A 23,465-nucleotide genomic window follows, 5' to 3' on the forward strand; every position below is an offset into this window, starting at 1 on the left:
AAAACCTAAGCACTGAAATCTTAATGATAAATCAGTAGGCTCTATAAAATAATGATGGTGATCCAAACATGTTTCTATCTTCCCCTTTTAAACTGTGGCCTAGCTCTATATTCTCAGTGCTTTCAGGTATCTAACATAAAATTGGTGCTTATATTTGTGAGAGGGATGAGAGTAAAAAGAGAACAGAAAGAGAAGAACAGTGGGAAGGAAGGAAATCAGTTCAAGAAGTCCTCTACAAGTGCCACATTTTGTGGCAATAATCCCTGTGTTTAATGGCCTTTCATATTTGCACAAGTCTGTTTTAAAACAGAGCTGTTTACTTTTATTATAAACAGTATTTGTACTCAAAGGGCTCCCAGCTTGGTAACTTTTAGAAGGCCCCTCTGCTGTGTGTACATAGTGTCATAATAGATCTTTCCTGCCCCAGTAAATTTCGTTGACTCAGGTGGAACTGCTCTGTGGATTAGTTATATCTTATTCTTCCTTAATTTTTACTGCTGACAATTACTATTTTATGCCTAGAAAAAAGATTCATTTATTCAACCGATGCTTATTAAACACCATACAAAATAGTAGGTGCACTTGAAATATAGAGGTATATTATATAGACAAGGTTCCTACCTTTGTGGAGCTTAGTTTCTTGGGGACTCCCAATTGATTAAATGCAACTGTGATAAATACTTTAAAGGGAAAATGCAGAATGTTATGAGAGATACCTTAGCTAATTTAAATATCTTAAATATTAATATTTAAATTTAAATTTCAATAAAGATGAAATTACACTCACAGTTTGTTGATTATATTCTAGGGATACTTAAATTGGAAATACAGACTTATCTGTAGAGGCATAGGATCCTTAGAAGTTCAGTCCTTTCATTTAATAGATGACTGAGAAGGGAAATATTATTTACCCAAGAAGCCCAGCATGCTACTGGTGGGACTAGGACTTGAGTACACGTCTACTAATCTTTCTATCACCTCTCCTCAGTGACTTGAAAAATAAAAAGTTGTGATTTAAAATAGGTCAGCTGCGCCCAAATGAACTGTTAATTATTAAGTGGCTATTCTGTACGAAGTGTATTGAATGTGGGAAAGAGTTTACAAAGTAATGAGGAAGATTAGACAAATGCAAATATAAACAAATACCCAAAATATACCCTATCAGGCTGGTTGTATCTGGTCATAATGGAAACCTAAAATAGAGCAAATAGACTAAAATGGGAGATAGTCTATTGGAATTAGTGGCAACATATTTAAATGAATATGCTTCTATTTCTTTAAAATATACATACCAACAGCTAAACAGAAATCTCCAAGTAGAAATTTTTAAAACCTACTTTTATGCATGTGCAACATCATGTGGTGTGTAATTATCCTAACTGATTTGCAGTCTGAGTGATCTCAGTTAGATATTTAAATGAATATGCTTCTATTTCTTTAAAATATACATACCAACAGCTAAACAGAAATCTCCAAGTAGAAATTTTTAAAACCTACTTTTATGCATGTGCAACATCATGTGGTGTGTAATTATCCTAACTGATTTGCAGTCTGAGTGATCTCAGTTAGATTAAACATTGTTCCAGATGTTTTGTCCCCACAAGTAATTTCCTTACCATAACCATTTATCATAGTGGAGCAGTCAGCTTCAGACCAGTAATACATAGTTCTTCACTTTTAATTTGAAAGATTAGGGATCAGTGAAATGTTGTTAGTCATACCAGAGTTTTTGGAATTAGTTGAATTCTTGAAACTCAAAGGAATATTAGGGTTCAGGGATAAGCCAATCTTGAATAGGTATCAGAGAGAGTGCGTAAGACAGCACTGAGCCTATACTAAGCCTTGAGTAAGTGTATGTTGAGTTGGAGAGAAAAAAAGGAAGTGTTAAGTCATACGAAATTACCATTTTCATAGATCTAAAACAGTCAAATATTGGTGACTTTATGGACTTTAATATTTAAATGTATTAATATTAATTAAATATTAATTAATTTTTACCTTAATACACAAAAGACACAAAAGAGAACCTTGACTCCGCTAGTGTAAACAGGTGTGGCTTGTTAACATTTAAGTACATATATATAGGCTGTACTCCTGAATTTAACAAATGAAAAATTCTGGTAGTTGAATTTACTTTTAATTTCATGTAAAATCATGATTTAAATGTAAGGAGATGCATAACTAAAGATACATATTTTTTAATATAGGTAGATAGTATAATCACTTCAGTGGCTAAAAACATTCTAAAAATTTTTAAACTTAAATAACTTCTATTATCTACACTTTATGAGTGTGAATGTAGTGATGAAGTGCTTATTTGTTAACCAAAGCTTTAGTGGTGTGGGGTGGATTGAGCTTAAACAAGATATTTGATTTCAGCCTCTTTCTGTGCTGACCAGGGCATTATTTCCTAGTCCTTAACATTCCCTCCCAGTCCTTCATTCCAGTACTAACAGTCTCCAAGTTTTTATATTTGAGGAAACTGGAACTTTAAGTGATTAACTGATTTCTCTGAGGTCACATAGTTCATAAGTGGTAGGGCAAGGATTCAAAACTTTTATTTTCACTAATAATTATTTTTCATTAAATATTTTCACTAAATGTACAGTTTAAAAGCACCTTAACAATCATAATAAATTTACACAGGAGTAAAACAGAGGGGTTACTGTTGTTTTTTTTTTAAGTGGTAATATGGTAAATCACATTTGAATCATTTTCTTTCTCTTAAGGATGAACGTGAAGCCAGAGAAAATGTAAAGAGAGAGCAAGATGAGGCCTATCGCCTTTCACTTGAGGCTGACCGAGCAAAGGTGGGTTTGGTCAGGGGCCTTCTGGGATTAAGAAATTGTATTACTCAGGGTTCTCCAGGGAAACAGGAAGGGACATATGTAAATATCAAGAGATTTATTATAGGAATTGGCTCACACAACTGTAGGGATTGGCATATCCAAATTCCATAGGGCAAGCTACAAATTGGAAACTCGAATGAAGATTGTGATTAATTCCCCAGGAGAAGCTGGCTAGCTGAAGTAAAAACAGTAATTCTTTCTGACTGCTGAAATTATCAGTTCTCACTGTAAGCCTTCAACTGATTGAATAAGACTTCTTTCATTGCTGAAGGCAGTCTCCTTTGTTGATTGCAGATGTAATCAGGCATAGATGCAATCAACTGACTAATGATTTAAATATACAAAATACTCTCCCAGTAACAATCAGGCTAGTGCTTGCTTGACCAAACAACGACATCATTACCCAGCCTAGCTGACACATGAACTTAACCATCACAGAACTCAATCACAAATAGTCTTTCATTATTTAATTGCCATCCCTTTTCATAACTATGATCCCTTAAGAACATTGGATTTGCAATGAAGAGAAAGCTAGATTCAGCTAGCAGAAAGAATATAATTCTTCCCATACTTCGTAAAGCATGGTTCATTTTGACAAGATAAAGTTTGTTGAGAATCATGAAAAATGAAAACAAAAATGAACGTAGTATCTATTTTATTTGTTTTTTAATTGGTCTGTGGTAGAACCCAGCAATTTTTCCATCACCAAAATGTATGTCTGGGCCACTCTGGGAATACATTCCTTCTTTGAATGTAATCATCTCCCTTTCTATTTTATCAACAGAGGGAAGCTCATGAGAGAGAAATGGCAGAACAGTTTCGTTTGGAGCAGATTCGCAAAGAGCAAGAAGAGGAACGTGAGGTGTGGCATAATTTTTATTTTCCCCTAAACTTTTTATTTTGAAATAATTTCAAGTATACAGGACAGTCACAAAAACAATACAAAACCCATGCAGAGAACTTCAACATACCCTCCACCCAGATACCCAAATCCACCAATTTTATTTTTTTGTGGCATATGCCATATCATTCGATTTTCTAAATATTTGAGAGTAATTTGTGTACATTATGCTCCTTAAACACTTAATACTTCCAAGTACATTTCCTAAGAATAGGATATTCATTTCTTTAACCACCTTAAGTAGAGTTATCAAGTTCAAGAATTTAATGTTGATCAAAAATTTACCATCTGTATTCAGGTTTTTTCATATGTCCCATGTGCCGGTTTGAAAATATTATGTACCCCAGAAAAGCCATGTTTTAATCCTGCATCCATCTGGTGGAGGTAGCTGTTCCTTTTAATCCTGATTCAATAATGTATAGGTAGGGATATTTTGATTCGATTATCTCCATGAGGATGGGCTTCACCCATTCCAGGTGGGTCTTGATTAGCTTACTGGAATCCTTTAAAAGAGGAAACATTTTGGAAAGGGTCAGAAATGACAGAAGCCTTAGAAGTCTCAGAGCCAACAGAGGGAGCAGATGTAGACACTTGGAGAACATTTGCTTCAGAGAACAGAGACACAGATGTTTGGAGATGCTTGAAGCCCAGCAGATATTGCCATGAGATGTTAAGCAAGCCAGAATCTGGAGAGAGCCAAGGGAAACCAGGAAATGAAAGGCAGCCCCAAAGAAGCAAAGTAAAGAACCCCCACAGGGACAGAGGCTGAAAGCCACAGAGCCCAGGAGCAAGGGACCAACAGATATGCCGGCCACATGATGTTTCAGCTGACAGAGGTGTTCTGGACCCATCAACCTTTCCTTTTTTTTCCTTCAATTTTTTTATTTTTTAAAAAATAATAACATACAAACACGAGCATTCTTACCATATGATCATTCCATTCTTGGTATGTAATCAGTAACTCACAATATCATCACATAGTTGTGTATTCATCACCATGATCATTTGCATCACTCCAAAAAGAAAAAGAAAAAAAAAAACAAAACTCATACATACCATACCCCTTACCCTCCCTCTCTTTGACCACTAGTATTTCCATCTACTCAGTGTATTTTAGCCTTTGCTTCCCCTATTTTTTCGATACCCCTTACCACTCCCTTTCATTGATCACTAGCATTTCAATCTACTAAATTTATTTTAACATTTGTTTACCCTATTATTTACTTATTTTTAATCCATATATTTTACTCATCTGTCCATACTGTAGATGAAAGAAACATCAGACACAAGGTTTTCACACTCATGTGGTCACATTGCGAAAGCTATATCATTATACAATCATCTTCAAGAAACATGACTACTGGAACACAGCTCTACATTTTCAGGCACTTCGCTCCAGCCTCTCCAATATACTTGAATTAAAAAGGTGATATCTATATAATGCGTAAGAATAACCTCCAGGGTAACCTGTAGACTCTGTTTGAAATCTCTCAGCCATTGACGCTTTATTTTGTCTCATTTTTCTCATCCCCCTTTTGGTCAAGAAGGTCTTCTCAATCCCTTGATGCTGAGTCCCAGCTCATTCTAGGATTTCTGTCCCATGTGGCCAGGAAGGTTTACACCTCTGGGAGTTATGTCCCACGTAGAGAGGGGGAGGGCAGTGAGTTTGCTTGTCATGTTGGTTGAGAGAGATAGGTCACATCTGAGCAATAAGTGAGGTTCTCTGGGGGTGACTCTTAGGCCTAATTTTAAGTAGGCTTAGCCTATCCTTTGTGGGGATAAGTTTCATATGAAAAACCCCAAGATTGAGGGCTTACCATCAGCCTTTCTAGAGGAAGGATAACCTCTTGTTGGTGCCTTAATTTGGACACTTTCACTTCCTCAGAGCTATAAATTTGTACCTTATTAAATCCCCCTTTGTAAAAGCTGTTCCAGTTCTGATATATCGCATTCCGGCAGCTTGCAAACTAACACATCCCAATAATGTCCTTTTGGGCCTTATCACTTCCATTATTAGTTTCAGTCCAGGTTCATGGCTTGCATTTAATTGTCATCATCTCTTTAATTGCTCCCTTTTTTATTTTTAAAATTGTTGAAACATTTATATGACATGAATTTTCCCTTCTCAACCATTCGCAAGTGTGTCAGTCAGTGGGATTAAGCACATCTCAACAGTATTGTCCTATCTTCATCCATTACCAGAACTTCCCATTACCCCAAACAGAAGTCCTACCCCCATTATGTATTTACCCCCCACTCTCACTCTCCCCCACCCCTGATAATGTATACTCTACATTCTGTCTCTATGCATTTGTATATTCTAGTTACTTAATATAAGTGGAATCATACTGTATCTATCCCTTTGTGTCTGACTTATTTCACTCAACCTGTCTTCAGGGTTCATCCATGTAGTGGCATGTATCAGAACTTCATTTTTAAGGTTGAATAACATTCCATTGTATGTATATACCACATTTTATCCATTCATGTGCTGATAGACATTTGGGTTGCTCTATCTTTTGGTTATTATGGGAACAATGCTGTTATGAACACTAGTATACAAATATCTGTGTGAGTCCCTACTTTCAATTATTTTTTATATATACCTAGAAATTAGATTGCCAGATCATAAGGAAGTTCTATGCTTAACTTTTTGAGGATCAGAAAATTTATTCAAAACATGGGTTTTGAATATTTAAGTATTTCCACTGTTTTGATACTAAGGCTATTAATATTCTTGTAACGTATTTCTTTCCACGTATTTCAGACTCATTTAACCTTTATTTAAGAGAATTACTCCCGATCTGTGGCATAGAATGCTTGAAAATCTTGATCTTGTACTAGAGTTAAGGTTTTCTATTCTTTTCAATTCCTTTGCACCTTTCTTGCCTGATGAATACTTACCATCTATCCTGGATACTATCCAAGAATTTAGAGACTATATTTTCTGTGTCTCTTCACCTACCCAGCCTTCACTTAACCCGCTAAAAGGCATTGTGAGTTATTTTTGTAGCATCATACCTTGAGCCTCTAAATATGGGAAATCCATTTAGCTTGCTGATTTTTCTACCCCCTAGTTCATATCACATAGACACCAATATAGAGAAGTTTTCATTCACTCCTTTTTCAAAGGGTTTTTGCATGAAATATCTTTCCCCAACCTTTCACTTTCAACCTATGTTTATCCTTGGGTCTAAGATGTGTTTCCTATAGACAGCATATAGATGGGTTCTGTTTTTAAATCCATTCTGCCAGTCTATGTCTTTTGATTGGGGAGTTTAATCCTTTAACATTTAGTGTTATTACTGTACAGGTAGTACTTTCTTCTACCATTTTACCTTTTGGATTTTATATGTCATATCTAATTTTTCTTCTTTTTACCTTTATTGATAGTCTTCCTTTCTATACTCTTCTCCACACCTCTCTCTCCTGTCTTTTCATATCTGCCTCTTGTGCTCCCTTTTAAGTATTTCTTGCAGAGCCGGTCTCTTGGTCACAAATTCTCTCAGTTATTTTTTTTTCTCTGAAAATGTTTTAATTTCTCCCTCATTTTTGAAGGACAGTTTTGCTGAATATAGAATTCTTGGGTGGCAGTTTTTCTCTTTTAGTAATTTAAATATATCATCCCACTGTCTTTTCACCTTCATGGTTTCTGCTGAGAAATCTACGCATAGTATTATTGGGCTTCCCTTATAGGTGATGGATTGCTTTTCTCTTGCTGCTTTCAAGATTCTCTCTTTCTCTTTGACCTCTGACATTCTGATTAATAAGTGTCTTGGAGTACGTCTATTTGGATCTATTCTCTTTGGGATACACTGAATGTCTTGGATCTGTAATTTTAAGTCTTTCGTAAGAGTTTGGAAATTTTCAGTGATAATTTCCTCTAGTAGTTTTTCTCCTCCTTTTCCCTTCTCTTCTCCTCCTGGGACACCCACAACACGCATATTTGTGCACTTCATATTGTCATTCAGTTCCCTAAGTCCCTGCTCATATTTTTCTATTTTTTCCCTATATTTTCTTTTGCTTCCCAGATTTCAGATGTTCTGTCCTCCAGTTCACTAATCCTGTCTTCTGCCTCTCAAAATCTAACATTGTAGGTTTCCATTGTTTTTTTTTCATCTCTTCTGTGCCTTTCGTTCCCATAAGTTCTGTGATTTGTCTTTTCAGACTTTCAATTTCTTCTTTTTGTTCATTCCTTGCCTTCTTTATCTCCTCCCTCAATTCATTGATTTGATTTTTGATGAGGTTTTCCATGTCTGTTCGTATATTCTCTGAATTAATTGTTTCAAGTCCTGTATCTCATTTGGATTGTTGGTTTGTTCCTTTGACTGGGCCATATCTTCAATTTTCCTAGTGTGATTTGTTATATTTTGCTGGCATCTAGGCATTTAATTACCTAAATTAGTTTATTCTGGAGATTGTTTTCTCTTCTTTTACCTAGGGTTTTCTTGCTGGATGAGTTTGTTGTCTATCTGTTCTTTGACATTCAGTTCAGCTTTTTCTGGACCACTAGCTTAGGTTTTGTTTAACAGAGGAGAATTTTTCAGTTGTTTTCTTGTTTCTTGCCCTGCCTGTATGGTGCCTTTTTCCCCCCACCATTAGGAGGGTCTACTTAGGTATTACAGACTCCAGCCAAATCTTCCCAGACCAAACTGGCCTCCTTTCAGGAGGAAAGAGTCACCTGCGTCAGTTTTCCCTGAGGGTGAGACCCAGCAGGTTAAAAGACTTTTCTGTGAAGTCTCTGGACTGTTTTTCTTATCCTGCCCAGTATGTGGCACTTGTCTGCCTGCAGGTCCCCCCAGCATAAGATGATGTGGTACCTTTAATTTTGGCAGACTCTCCCTGCTGGGGGCATGGTTGGGACAGAGGAGAGGTTGTAGGCTGGATTTAGTGGCTTCAAATTACCAAGCTCTGGTGTCTGAATTCCTTGAGGGAGGGATTCCACCTGAGTTGGGCCTCACCCCTCCCCTGAGGAAGGCACCAGCTCCAGAGAAGCTCTCAGAGAAGGTTGTTTCTGCCTATGCCTCAGGCAGTTGCCGCCTGAGAAGCCCTGCTGCTGTATCCAAGGGCAGCCAAGCCTCCATAGAAACACAACCACCAAAACCTCTATGTTTTTTTTTCCATCCACTTTGACCAGGTTCACCTGAGCTGAGGGACTATTTTTAGTAGTCAGAATTTGTGAATTAATTCCACACTTGAAGCTTAGTTGCACTCGGCCCCTGCTGCTGGTAAACTCCCTTTCCTTTTCCTCTGGAAAGCAGCCTGTGGGGAGGGGAACCAGCCACCATGACTTGGGGAACTCACAGTTCTAGGGGGTCTCACTGCTGGTCCAGCTGGTCCAGACTGGGGTACGCTGTGTCCAGTCACTGACGTGGCCCCAGGAGCTGTTCTGTACTGTTCCTGGTTATTTAGTAGGTGTTCTGGAGGATGAACTAAATTCCATACCTTGCTAAGCCGCCATCTTGGCTCTCTCAGCCTCAAAAGGTTTTTGAGTACTAATTATCTGTCTGAAATCTTTACAGGGCTAGGGATGCAGAATTTAGGTCCTGCCCTCCAGCATCGGATAGTGTTATAGAAATATAATTACACTACCATACATGAGAGTTATTACAGTGGTTTGCATAAGATAATTGGAAACAAAGAAAAGGAACGTTAAATGACTTGCTAGGATGGTGTGCTGGTTTGAAAGGATTTATGTACCCTAGAAAAGCCATATTTTAATCCTGATCCTTCACATGCAGGCAGCCACTTCTTTTAAACCCTATTCAATATTGTATGTTGAAGCTTGATTAGATTATCTCTACAGAAATGTGACTCCACCCATTCTACATGGGTTTGGATTACTTTACTGGAATCCTATAAAGGAGGAAACATTTTGGAGAGAGTTCCTTTTGAGAACAAGTAGAGAGTCACAGAACCATGACAGAACGACATACCCATGAGAAGCAGAGAGTCCACCAGCCAGTGACCTTTGGAGGAGAAGAAAGAGAAGGCTGCTGGGGAGCTTCATGAAGCAAGAGGCCTGGAGACAAAGCTAATAGACATCGCCCCATTCGCCACGTCTTTCTAGTGGAGAGAGGAACCCTGAACTTCATTAGCCTTCCTGAACCAAGGTGTCTTTCCCTGGATGCCTTAAATCAGACATTTCTATAGACTTGCTTTTGGATATTTCCATGGCCTTAGAACTGTAAACTAGCAACTTATTAAATTCCCCTTTTTTAAAGCCATTCCAGTTCCAGTTTATCGCTTTCAGGCAGCTAGCAAACTAGAACAGATGGCTTCACAGGAAAGAACTTTTAGAACTTTTTTTTCTATAATTGTGGTTAGTGACAAGATTGGCTTATAAAAAAGAGGAAGCCATATAGCAAGTGATAAAAAGGCCTGAAGGACTCTAACTTGAGCCAAGCAAACTGTCATCATCAGTTTTGGTTACAGAATGCCACCTCTCACTTATTATTCAAAAATGTTTTTGTTTTTTTTTTAACAAGACACTACACTGAACACTGCAAGAGAAATAAAGGATAATATGTTTTCTGCCTGCAAGAAGAGCTTACATCTTTAGATAAAATATAGCATATATACATGTAGCAGAAAATCAGGAAGAACATGCTAAATGACCCAGAATAAGTAAAAGCAAAGTATTTAGGGAATTCAGAGGCAAAGAAAAAGTCTTTTTAGAGCTTTGAGAATAAGATAACACCATGGAAAAAGTGATATTCGAACTAGGTCTTGAAATATATGTAAAGCTTCACTGCTTAGAAATTAAAGTTCACTCATGTTCAGACACTTATTGAATGCATATTATATATGTACAATATATTATGCCTGACAAACTGTAGTCACTACTCTGAGGACTCTCAATATAGAAGGTAGAAAATATCTCACTGAGGGTCTTGTGTATATCAAGCACTCTATAAGCTGCTTTAAGTATGCTTACTTGTTGGCCATTAAAACAAGCTATAAGGTTAGAAATTTCTTTTTAAAAGTGAGAAAATGGAAGCTCATTGAGAAATCATACATACAGCTGATTCCAAAGCTCATGCTCTTTCCAGTATCCCATTCTAGTGCAAATCCATATATAGCTGTATGTATCTATAGGAGTCATGTTGCAGAATTTCACAAAAGTTTAGATAAGAGAAAGATTAGTCACTTTCCTTCTAGGCTATTTCAAGAAACATAGTTTACAGACTTAGGACTCTCAGTCTTTCATGCTCTCTTTCACACATGCTCTCTCTTAATAGTATGTCTTCAACCATACTGGTTTGCTAAATGTCATGTTAGCTGCATGTTCTGGATCTAGAACCTGGTGATATATGTACTTTCTTCTGATGATTTACCTAATTCACCTTGGGCTAAAATTTTCGCTTTTCCAAATATAGATAAATTCTGCCCTCTCATAGAAGACCCCTTTAGCAAACATCCTTTAGCAAAGTTCAATATAGATGTTCCAGCTCTAAACAGGTGGGAAGATCCAGGTAAGGGTGGGCAGTGCGGATTTTGCAACTAGTAAATACATGCATTTGCCCTTTGATATGCACCTATAAAAAATGTGTTTGAGTAATGCTGTATATTCTGTCCCCTTCTTGGAGCTTCACAGTTAAAGGCTCTTATAAATTCCAATGTTAAAAAACTATTTATCTGGAGCAGGCCACCATGGCTCAGTAGGCAGAGTTCTTGCCTGCTATGCTGGAGACCCGGTGCCTGCCCATGCAAAAAAAAAAAAAACTATTTATCTTAATTTAATCCGATTTTATCCAAACTCATTTAACCTTTTTTTTTCTTGGAGTACCAATTAACATATTTTATTTAGCACGCTAGTGTACCACAAACCATTCTTTTGGGAAAAGTTGGTATTGTGCACCTCTGAAGAAACTGAGACCCATATATATTTTATAGTTTACGTATAGTCACCAAAACTGATTGGACATATATCTGGACCAAAAGCCAGGTCACTTGACTTTTCATAATACCTCCCTTTATCACTGAAATCCCAACTCATATAAATTGCCCTGAGGAAAAAAGTGGTGTTATTATTTTGATTATCTTCAGTATTTCAAAATCCTTTAGGAAAATGAAGTATTGAATAGTCAAATCACCTTTAGTTTAGTTACAGGGAAATTCCTAAGTGGTTTTGCTGGGTGGTAACTATGTGTTAGAGTGAAATCAATAAAATCTAGAAAGGCATATTGATATGGTCCTTAATGAGGATAAGGAGAAAAGCTATAAGACTATTGTGAAGGAAAATAATGAAGTGATAACAGAGTTATTCCCTATTTTACTGATTTATACATTTACTTATTGGTTCCAAAATCAGTTTCAAGTAACTTACATAAAAACATGCAACTGAGTAGGACTAAAAAAGCAAGAAAAATATAGGAATCATGGTATACGACAAATAAAGAAAAAGCCAAAGGTAAGATAAACACCTTAATACCAGATAATCTAGCACAGGCACCAAATGCATGTATAGAGCATAGAGTTCTGTACATTTTCTCTGTATGTACATTTGCACCACAAAATTTGTTCTTGTTTCACTTTGGCCAAAACAAAGAACAATATGATTGCTTACAAGTTTCACTTTATCCGTAGCATCAGAAAAAGACCACTCTTGGGTGCGAGGGTAGATCAGTGGTAGAATTCTCACCTGCCATGCAGGAGACCCGGGTTCGATTCCTGGCCCATGCACCTTCCCCCCAAAGAAAATTCCACAAATGGTGTTCAGTAAAGGGATACTCACATGGAAAAAGAATCAAATGTGACCCCCGCCATACTGCATACAAAAAAAAAAAAAGACCACTCTCAGAAGGTATCCAGATTTTCCTAGCACTAAGGCCTTAGAGCAATTTTTCCTGTGGTTCCCCTTTGAGAGGAAACTATGTAATACTATCCTCAGTTATAGCCAATAGCAAGTCATGTAAAATGGTTTCTTATAATTTTCTTTATGTAATTTAAAACCATAACGCCAAAGAAAAATTTAGTAAAAGCATCTTAAGGCCCAGTGATACATTTCTCTTGTATAGTCTAACTTAAGAAATAGAATTTATAGTACCAAGAAAAATGTGAAAGTGCATGTCCTTCAAGCAGTCCTTCCTGAGTATTGTCTTTCGCAGCGGAGTTATTGGTAAGAAGAATGTATATAAGCTAAAGTTTTTAACTCCTCCAGGTCTTTTATTCACTCCATATTTGGCAGATATTTATTCATCTCCTTTTATGTGCAAATCACTCAGGTGCTGTGCACACTATATAATATGTATAAAACACGGTTCTTGCCCTTAAGGAGCTTATTGTCCTTGAGGGCAATAATAATACAGGAGGGTTGATGAATATAAAATAACCACCGAAAAAAATGTTATACATTATAAAGGCCATTAAAGTCATATAGAATATTAAAGATATTTGGAAGAAGGAGATAATTTTTCACTAGGAACGCACCAAGAAAGACTTCAGAAAGGGAAGAGGCCTTTGGAGGATTAATAAGATTTTAATGATCAAAGTTTAATAGAAAACCATTTTGGATAGATGGAGTGATGGAGAAGAAAAGGGCCTGGGCTGTGTAATCAGGAACAAAGAGAGAAAGGCATAGTACCTTCTCAGGAAACAATAAATGGGCAAATTTGGAATATAGTCCAATAGTCAGAGATAAGTCAAAAAGGTCCAAGTTTGAAGAATCATGGGCGGGAAAGAATAAGCACAAAGCTGCTGCCATTTTGCTGCTGGTTCCCTCAGGCACAAATGCAGAAGATTACTTTTTTTGTCTTTCTACTCAAAGGGATTTAATTTTACATTTAAACCTTGGTAGAAAATTTTAAGTGCTTTTAAAGACCATTAAGTAGAAGAGAAGAACATGAAATTAGAAGCTTTGGAACTTGCCCTCCAGTTTTCTGATCTATCTTTACAACTACTCTGCAAGATGAATAAAGATATATTATCACTAACATTTTACAGATGAAGAAACTAAATTAAGATCGCAACAAGATTAAAAATCCTATTTTAAATCCTTACCTAACATTTACCTGGTAAAAGCAGAGCCAAGGCTCCTATCCAGTCTTCCTTCTACTTATGTTCCTACAGTAGAAGAATGAAGGCAGGACCATGAATAGGATGTTGTTGAAGTGAAACTTCTCTTTATAATTTGTGTTTTTATTTTATGTAAGTTGTTTTGTGTCACATAAAGATAATGCACTACACAGGGCTTGGTGCTTATGTACCCCAGAAAAACATGATTTTTAAATTAGTCCATTCCTGTGGGTTTGAACCCATTGTAAATAGAACCTTTTGATGAAGTTACTTCAGTTAAGGTATTGCCCAACTAAATAAAGATGAGTTTTAATCATATTACTGAAGAGAGAAAGACACGAGAAACAACCAGAAACTGGAAATCAGTGGAACTGAGAAGCTAGAAGAGGCCACCATATATATTGCCATGTGACAGAAAATTCACAGACCAAGGAACACCAGCCAGCCACTGAATACCACAGTTTTCTGGGAGAAAGCACTGACTTGAAGATACCTTGATTTTAGACTTCTCCTAGCTTCAAAACCATGAGCCAGTGAATTCCATTGTTTAAGCCAACCCATTGTATGGTATTTGCTTTAGCAGCCAGGAAATTAAAACCATTTTTGGTACTGGAAAGTAGGGTGCTGCTATTACAAATACCTAAAATGTGGAAACGGCTTTGGAATTGGGTGATGGGTAGAGGCTTGAAGAATTGTGAGGAGCTTGATAGAAAAAACCTAGATTGCTTTGAAAAGACTATTGGTAGAAATATGTATCTAAACATATTTCCAGTGAGACATTAGAAGGAAATATTGAATATGTTATTGGGGAACTGGAGGGAAGGTGATCCTTGATATAAATTGGAAGAGAACTTGACAAAATTATATTCTGATATAGTAAAGTACAAGAGAAAAGGCATAAGCTGAGAACTGAACTCTTAAAACCAAAGAAATCAAAACTTGGTATTTTGGAAATTCTGAGCCTACCCAGTTAGTGTGTTCTGAGACTAGGGCCAGAAGTGGCTCTATCAGGGACCTCCATGAGCTTTTGGGTATTGAGTCCCCAGAGGACAGTACTCCATCTTAGGGTTTAACTGAACGTGGATCCAGTCACCCATTTTCAGTGGCAGTCAGGATTAGAAGTACAATTATGCAGGAAGGATTTGTGAAAAGTTCTGTTGTCTAATGGTTTGGACTCCTTCTAACTGTACACAAAGCTGACAAAGTTTTTGCCAAATTTATGAGTGGAGCTACTGCCAGTCTGGACTGAAAGGGACAGAGAAGGGACAGATCAAAGGGAGAATGACTTAAAGAGTAGAACCATGGAAGCAGAGATGTGGAATGAAGAGATCTCTTGGGCCACAAGCAGACCCACTCATGTGTGAAAAGGGCAGGTTTGTCCCTGCATGTAGAGCGGGCAGTCCATCTGCCCTGGTGCTTGGAGAGAGCGAGCCTTATGCCCAACTTTTAGGGAGAGTGTCACCATCTAGTGCTCAGAGAATGAGGGGCCTGTGTCCCAGCATTTGCAGATACTTGGGTGCCACCCCAGTGCTTAGAGAGAGTGGGGCCTTCACCTCAGTTTTTAGGGAGAACATGGTTGCTGAGCAAGCGCCTTAGGCATGCCATAGAGTTGATCCATAGAAAACTCTCAGACCTTGAAATTTAATGAAGTTTGCCCTACTGGGTTTCAGAATTGTTTGGTACCTAAGACCCTGTTTTCGTTCCAATTTCTCCCTTCTGCAGTGGGAATGTTTATCCTATGCCTGAGTTTCTATGGTATATTGGAAGCAGTTAACTTGTCTTCTAGGCTTAACAGATCTGCAGAGAGAGGGAAATTGTGCCCCAGGACAGATCATGCCCATAACTGATTTTGATGAGATTGTACTTAACATTGCTATTGAAATGACTTAAGGCTTTGGGGATGTTCTGTTGGAATGAATGTATTTTGCATGTGGGAAGAACCTATCTTTTTTGGAGTCTAGAGGACAGAGTGTGGTGCTTTGGAGCTATGTACCCCAGAAAAAACATGTTTCTAAACTTAATCCATTCCTGTGGGTGTGTACCATTATAAATAGGACCTTTTGATAAAGTTACTTCAGTTAAGGTGTGGCCCGACTGAATGAAGATGAGTCTTAATCATAATACTGAAGAAAGAAAGACACAGGGAGCAGCCAGAAACTGAAAGTCAATGAAACCAAGAAGTCAGGAGAGGCCACCATGTGCATTGCCATGTAACAGAAAAGCCAAGAACCAACGATCACCAGCAGCCAGCCCCAGAATGCCACAGTCTTCTGGAAGAAAGCTTTGCTTTGATGACACTTTCATTTTGGACTTCTAGCCTCAAAGCTGTGAGCCAGTAAACTCCATGGTTTTAAGTCAGATCATTGCATAGTATTTGTTTTAGCAGCCAAGAAACTAAAACAGTAATCATCTTTGTCATCATCCTCTTCATCATCATCATCACTATCAAATAATTAATTTGTGCTAAATTCTGTGCTGAGCACTTTACAGATGCCATCTTATTGAATCCCTGCATCAATTCCCTTATGTAAGGTAGTGCCATTACATAAATAAACCTTATATATAGTTACAGAGGCCATGTGCCCACAATTTCTTGGATAATTCCAATTTGAAGTATTTTGCTGTTGTTCTCATGATCCTTAAAATGAACCAGAAATTCTAACTTCATGATATCCAAATCACAGTCTACCTAGTCTGTTCCTCATATCCAGAATAATCACAAAAATTGTATATGAATTTTTTATTTTTGGATATATGATCATTTTTCTTGATTTACTTTATCCAGCAATAAAGCTATATTTGTACCAAGCTATCCATATTCTGAATGGATGATTGGGTGTGGATAATCGGATGCCAGGGCAGAAAATGGCTGCAGAATTGAGTCAGACCAACTGTTCCCATATAGGATCATTCTACTCCTTTAGTGATCTCATCTAGTATAATGGCTTTAATTACTGTTTATACTTTAGACTCCCAAATTTGTATATCCATATATCTCCAACTTCTCCCTTTCCCTGAACTCTCCAGATTTGTACTTCTTACTGCTAACCTATTACCTCCACTTAGCTGTCTAATAGGCACCACAAACTTAACATGTCTAAAACGGAACAACCGATCTTGTTGTTCTTGTTGATCTTACCTCTCATCTTATGCTTACTCCTTTGCAGTCTTCCCTATCTTAACAAATGGAAAATTTTTCCAGTTGTTTGGACTAAAAACCTTGGAATCATCCTTGACTTCTCTCTTTCACATCCCTATTTAATCAGCAAATATTGTTGGCTCTACCTTCAAAATATATCCAAAATTCAAATTCTTATCACTGACACTACCACTAAACACTTTTCCCATCATGTCACTTCAAAAACTTCCAGTGATTTCATATCTCAAAATCCAAAATCATACAGTGATTCCAATTAAAATCTCTGCAGCATTTTTTTTATAAAAAATGACTTTGTATAAAATTTATACAAAGATGCAATAGAACTGGAATAGCCAAAATATTTTGAAAAAGAACAAAATTAGAGGCCTCATACTACCAGAGTTCAAGACTTAACTATAATCAAGACGTTATTGGCAAAAGAATACACCCATAGATCTATGGAACAAAATAAAGATTCCAGAAATAGACCCATACATAAATGGTCAAGTGATTTTCAAAAGAAGTGTGAACACAATTCAATGGAGAAAAGATAGTCTCTCAGTAGTGCTGCAGCTATTGGATAGCATATGTAAAAACAATACAAAACAATAACAAAAACCTTCAATTCATACCTCACACCGTACGTAAACATTAACTCAAAATAGATCATAGACCTAAAAGCAAAACCTTAAACTGTTGGAAGATTTACGAGAAAATCTCATGACCTTAAATTAAAGATTTCTTTAGATCTGACATCAACATCACAATTCATAAAAGAACAGATACCTAAATAGGATTTCATCAAAATTAAGAATTTCTGCTTTCCAAAAGATACTGTTAAGAAATTGAAAAGACAAACCATAGACTGGGAAAATATAGTCTCATATCAAGAATACATTTTAAAATTCTCAAAACTCAATAATAAGAAGACACCCAAATTTAAAAATGGGTAAAAGATTTGAACAGATTCTTTACCAAAAAAGATATACAAAGGGCAAATAAGCACATAAAAAGATGCTCAGCATTAGGGAAATGGAAATTAAAACCACAATAGATACTATTATATACTGACTGTTTTGTTTTTCAAAAATAAAATTAATTTATTGAAAAGAAAATGCTTAACACGTGATCTACATTCAGAATCCAAAATGAGATCATCTACAAGCAAGATCTTACATGGTCAACATCACCACACATACCATGCTGGAAATGCACATCTATGTAGGCACTGAACATGCATAGTACTGTCAGGCTTTCAAGATCTGCTGTATGATAGTTTTCTTTATTCATCTTATTTATATACCCATTGACATGTTTAATTTTACTGTTCACTAAAAGAAAAAGCTTCCCCAGCATCATGCTGATTTATAGAAAGAACATGGTTTACAATAGGCATTCTCTACCTCTGCTTTCCATACCCCTTATTCTGATAACTTCATATCGGCACCATTTAAAAGAGAAACTGGCAGTACCATCTACTAGCAAGGAATGTAAAATAGTATATCCCTTGGGAAAATAATTTGACATTTTCTTATAAAGTTACACATACACTTACCATAAGACTCAGCACTCCTGGGTATTTTATGCAAGCGAAATGAAGACATATGTTCACACAAAAGTCTGTACACAATTGTTTGTAGTGGTTTTATTTGTAGTCACCAAAAACAGGGAACAACTCAAGTGTCCCTCAGTTGGAGAAGGGATATCAAACTATGGCATATCCATACAATGGCATACTTCTCAGCAATTAAAAAAAAAAATCTTAACAAGAAAGATGAATCTCACATGTATTATGCTAAATGAAGGAAGCCATTTATTTATATGACATTTATGGTTACATCTGTATCACCTTATAGAAAAGGCAAAACTAAAGGCAAAAAAAGCAAATTAGAGATTGCCAGGAACTGGAGATGGAGGGATGGGGAAATTTGGGGGTAGAAGAGTTTGGTGGTTATGCAACAGTATGCATTTATCAAAGCTCACAAAGCTATACATTTTAAAAGGTGAATTTTACTGTATATAAATTATACTTTAATAAAAATGAGACAAAGTCATTAAAAGTGACTTCTTCTAGGTCATATATGATCTAATTACCCCTCTTCTTTGTTTCCTCTTTAACTTCAATTCCTACCCTTGCTCATTTTTCTCCAGGCACATTTCAAACTGGGCACTAGTTTGGCATTTACTGTTACTTCTTGACTATAATGCTTCTCCCAAATCCAAATGTCCATGTGGCCCCCTCTCTCATTTATACTTTTGCTTACTGAAGCCTACTTGGCCATCCTATTTAAAAATACACGCCCTGCCTTTCTTCTGCCAGCGCTCCCTGCTTTCTTTTCCTCCATAGTACTTACTACTATTAGGCAACTATGGATTTTGCTACATGTATGTTTGTTGTCTTTCTCCGCACTCTACTAGAATGTAGCCTCAATATAAGCAGAAATTTTTATCTGTTTTGTTCACTGCTATTTTCCCATTATCTAGAATAATGTCTGGCATGTAATAGATGCTCAGTAAGAATTCATGGAACAAATTAATGAAATTTTAGCTTTAGCCTGTTTAGTACTGTGCTTCAGCCACCTATGAACTTTTATTTGGTAGATACTCACTGAAGCCTTTAAAGGATAGTATTTGTATGCATATATTTAAGTATACATATGTGTGTGCATGTAAATTAAGCTAGTCTTTGTTACTGTAAGAGATTGTTGTGAATATCCTTTAAAAGAATGTATATTTTCTTTCTCTTTAAAAAAATGTAATTGTGTAAAAACAGTCTTTTCTGGGTGTCTATCTTCTCTGCCTAATTTCACTTTTTAAAATGTCTGTATGTCTTATCCCCTAGATTTCAGTGTTCTGAATCTTCAGATTTTTTAAGCATTAAATGTTCCATATCAGTCCATATTTGCAATTTATACCAGGTCTCCTTGTATCCTAAAATAATGCAAGTATTAAAGTATATTTTTTGAGCAAAACAAATTGAAGTTAAGCAGTAGTGTTTACTATGCTGCTGTTCGAGTGTAGGTATCCTTTTTGCTTGTGTTTAACAACAGTGTTTACTTACATGAGGCCTTTGCATTTAGCCAGTATATTTGAAATTGAGCTAGTAGTGTATTTTTGTTATTTTTTGCCTGTAAAACTTTTGGGTACTTCAATCCCAAGGTTGCCAACTTATCTAACATCTCTTCATTGTTCTCCACATTGTTCCACTGGTGTGGGATATGTGAGGTCTGTTTTCATCCTGGGGAAAAGCCCTTGAGACTGGTATATTGAAGAGCAGACATTATGTACATGATGAATGGAATAATGAGCTACAGTTGTTTATTCTTCTGTAATATAATTGGTTGAGTTCAGACAATAATGTAGCATCTGTTGTTATATCGTGCAGGGAAATGTCAAAATAGAAAGCAAGTAGACAGGTGGATTAAAGGGAGAACAGGAGGAGAAACGAGGAGATATCGCATTAAATTTTTATTTAAAGTAGGTGCAAAGGGAATAATCATATGATAACGATAATACCAACAACAGTTATCTTCTGTTGAGCACAACATTAGGTACAGCATGAAGTTTGATCCTAGGCATTTTCATTAATTGAGTTTTTATCAGGTGTCATCACTTGCTGAGTTCTTTATAAACGTTACTCCCTTTTATACAGGACCCTTTTAAGGAAGATTTTATCAACCCTATTTCTTACATGAGGAAACTGAAAGTCCATAAAGATTGCCATTTGCTTAAGGGCCAGGATTTAAAGCAATGTCTGTCATACCTCAAAGCCTGAATTTCTAACTATAACATTGTATTTAATTTAAGGATTTAATTTAAGGATTCAAGTTTCTAACACTGCAGTATAGAAGTCAGAATAGTGGTTAGCTTTGAGGGGTGTTCCCAGGAAGGGGACAGAGAACTTCTGAGATGCTTGATCAAGGTGCTAGTTATACAAGTATGTTCAGTTTCTGAAAATTTATCAAGTAGTAAACTTAAAAGTTATGTACTTGTTCATATGTATGTCATACCTTAATAAAAACCTAAAAACAATTACAAAATACATGACTTTGAACCAAGAAAAATAAAGCTTTATACACTATAACACTGATCCAAATTTTATTTTTAAAAAGTTAAAAATATGTACTTATATAAAATATGCATAGAAAAATTAATGAACGTAAACGCTCCAAAACAGTAGCAGTGGCTATCTCTTTATGGTGGATCTACAAATTAATTTTTATGTTTTCCTTATCATTCCACCTTCTTTTGCAATGAAAATGTATTACTTTTATTACTTTTATAATCAGGAAAAATGTTTTTTAATCTTGTAGGTATTTTAATCTAATCTCAGTATAAAAAAATAAGTAGCCAAATGATCCTATTAATAGTTTAAAGTATATATATAACTCTAATCTGTACAAGTAGTATACCCCAAAAGGAATTCTTACTATTTGCCCTTAAGGGACATATATGTGAAAAGTAACAGTTAGTGCTGGAAGGAATCGGTACTCAGACAAAAGAGAGTCAGGATGGTAGGTTCTTATTTACTAGAAATAAAGGTCATAAGATTCAAATTCTTTTAGCACTTACTGGCCACATACTGTGTACCAGTAGCACTAAGCTCTTACATGTGCATTATTTCAGTTAATTTTTTAGTTTATTGTGTGATGGGAGCTATAATAGACATACTACAACTGGAATTTCATTTTAACGTCCATTGATTGGGTTGTTAATGTATGACATTGTCCCTAAAATAGCTTAATATTTTGAGATATTCAGCTGAAACTCATTGCTAGCCCAGAACACCAATATTACATAAAACTTCTACTCATGCTATCAAAAAATTTTAAAACGCAAAAGTGACTGATTGAACTTTCTATTCTTCTGGTCCTTGAATGATATTTCTTATATCTCCATTTCTGAGTGAGTTCCTGTTATTAAAAAATGGTAGTGTAGAACTACCTGACCATTACAACCTCTTCCAGGTCTGATAATCTATGTAAATCTAGTATTCATTATAACAAAATCAGTCACTAACTGAAGCCTATTATGTTGTCAGGCACCATACTGGAAACATATTTATTGTATATAAAATCCGCATATTTCATTATTATAATAAGGTAGGTGGTATAATCCAGTCCTCTAAAGGAAAATGACTGTCAAGAGTCGTAGAAAAGATTGGCTTTCTCTGTTCTCTGCAGGACATTTTGAATGCTTTTTTGAAAATAATTCAGTGTTAGAAATAAACAAATTCTCCTAAATGACATAGAAATTAACTTTTTATCCAAATGGTGTCTGAGTAAACTTTGTTTTTCTGTTGATTATTTTAAGCATATTTTAGCAGTTAATACATTTATATAATTCAAAAGTCAAAACTATACTCAGACAGGCAGGGACACGGTGGCTCAGCAGGTAAGAGTGCTTGCCTGCTATGCCCGAGAACCGGGGTTCGATTCCCGGTGCCTGCCCCTGTTAAAAAAAAAAAAAAAAAAAAAAAAAAAACTATACTCAGAAAATGCTCACTGTCACTTCCTCCACCCTGATTCCCCCACCCTGAATGTGAATTTTTATTTGTTTCTTTTCATCTGTGTAAATTTATTGATTCTCTCCAAAGAGCCAACTTATTGCTTGATTGATTTGTTCTCTTTCTGATTTTTAACTCATTCCTTTATGTTTTTAGCTTTATTAATTACTCTCTTCTCAGTGTTCCTTCCATTTTGTTATATTGGGTTTTCTCCCAATCTTTTTTTGTCCAGTTCTTAACTCATTTATTTTTATTCTTTCTTTTTCTATGTAAACTTTATTTTTAAATCAGTTTTAAGTTTATAGAAAATTAAGAGAGTATATTTTATAGAAAATATAGAGAGTTCCCTCATATCACCTCACACATGGTTTCCTCTAGATTGACACCTTGCATTAGTGTAGGAAGATCTGTTACAATTGATAAACTAATAATTGATACATTACTAGTAACTAAGTTCATAGTTTACATTAGAGTTTGTTCTTTATGTTGTTCAGTTCTATGGGTTTTGACAGATGCATAATGTCACACATCCATCATTATGGTATCATACAGAACAGTTTCACTCCGTTAAAAATGCGCCTGCCCCCACCATTCATCCCAGCCATCTCCCGTACCCCACCCCCATGGTAACCACTAATCTTTTTACTGTTTCTATAGTTTTACCTTTTCGAAATGTCAAGTAATTAGAATCATACATTATGTAGCCGTTTCAGACTGGTTTCTTTCACTTAGCAATATGCATATAAGTTTATTCTATGTCTTTTAGTAGCTTAATAGTTCATTTCTTTTTAGCACTGAATAATATTCCATTATATGGATGTGCTACAGTGTTTATTTCTCTTAAAGGGCATTTTGATTGGCTGTTTGTTTTGGTAGTTCTAAATAGAGCTGCTATAAACATTCATGTACAGATTATTCTTTCATTTTTTAAAATGTATTAGATAAGTTGTAGGTTTACAGTAAAAAGAAAATAGAGTTTCCATAATACCACCCCACCCCCATTATTAGCACCTTGCATTAGTGTGGTACTTTGTTGCAACTCATGAAAGAAAA

At 36.0% G+C, this 23,465-nt stretch overlaps 1 protein-coding gene across 6 annotated transcripts in view; it reads left to right on the top strand.

Annotated features, from left to right (window-relative positions):
* Positions 1–23,465, top strand: part of FAF1 (Fas associated factor 1) — a 667,255-nt gene that overhangs the window by 587,527 nt on the left and 56,263 nt on the right. For all 6 annotated transcript variants that reach the window (XM_077149703.1, XM_077149708.1, XM_077149704.1 and 3 more), the window contains 2 exons: positions 2,730–2,810; positions 3,634–3,711. In XM_077149703.1, the coding sequence (XP_077005818.1) occupies positions 2,730–2,810; positions 3,634–3,711 (159 nt within the window). The remainder of the gene's footprint in view (positions 1–2,729; positions 2,811–3,633; positions 3,712–23,465) is intronic.

This window comes from Tamandua tetradactyla, chromosome 2 (assembly GCF_023851605.1).
Source record: "Tamandua tetradactyla isolate mTamTet1 chromosome 2, mTamTet1.pri, whole genome shotgun sequence".
NCBI classification, from domain to species: Eukaryota; Metazoa; Chordata; class Mammalia; order Pilosa; family Myrmecophagidae; genus Tamandua; species Tamandua tetradactyla.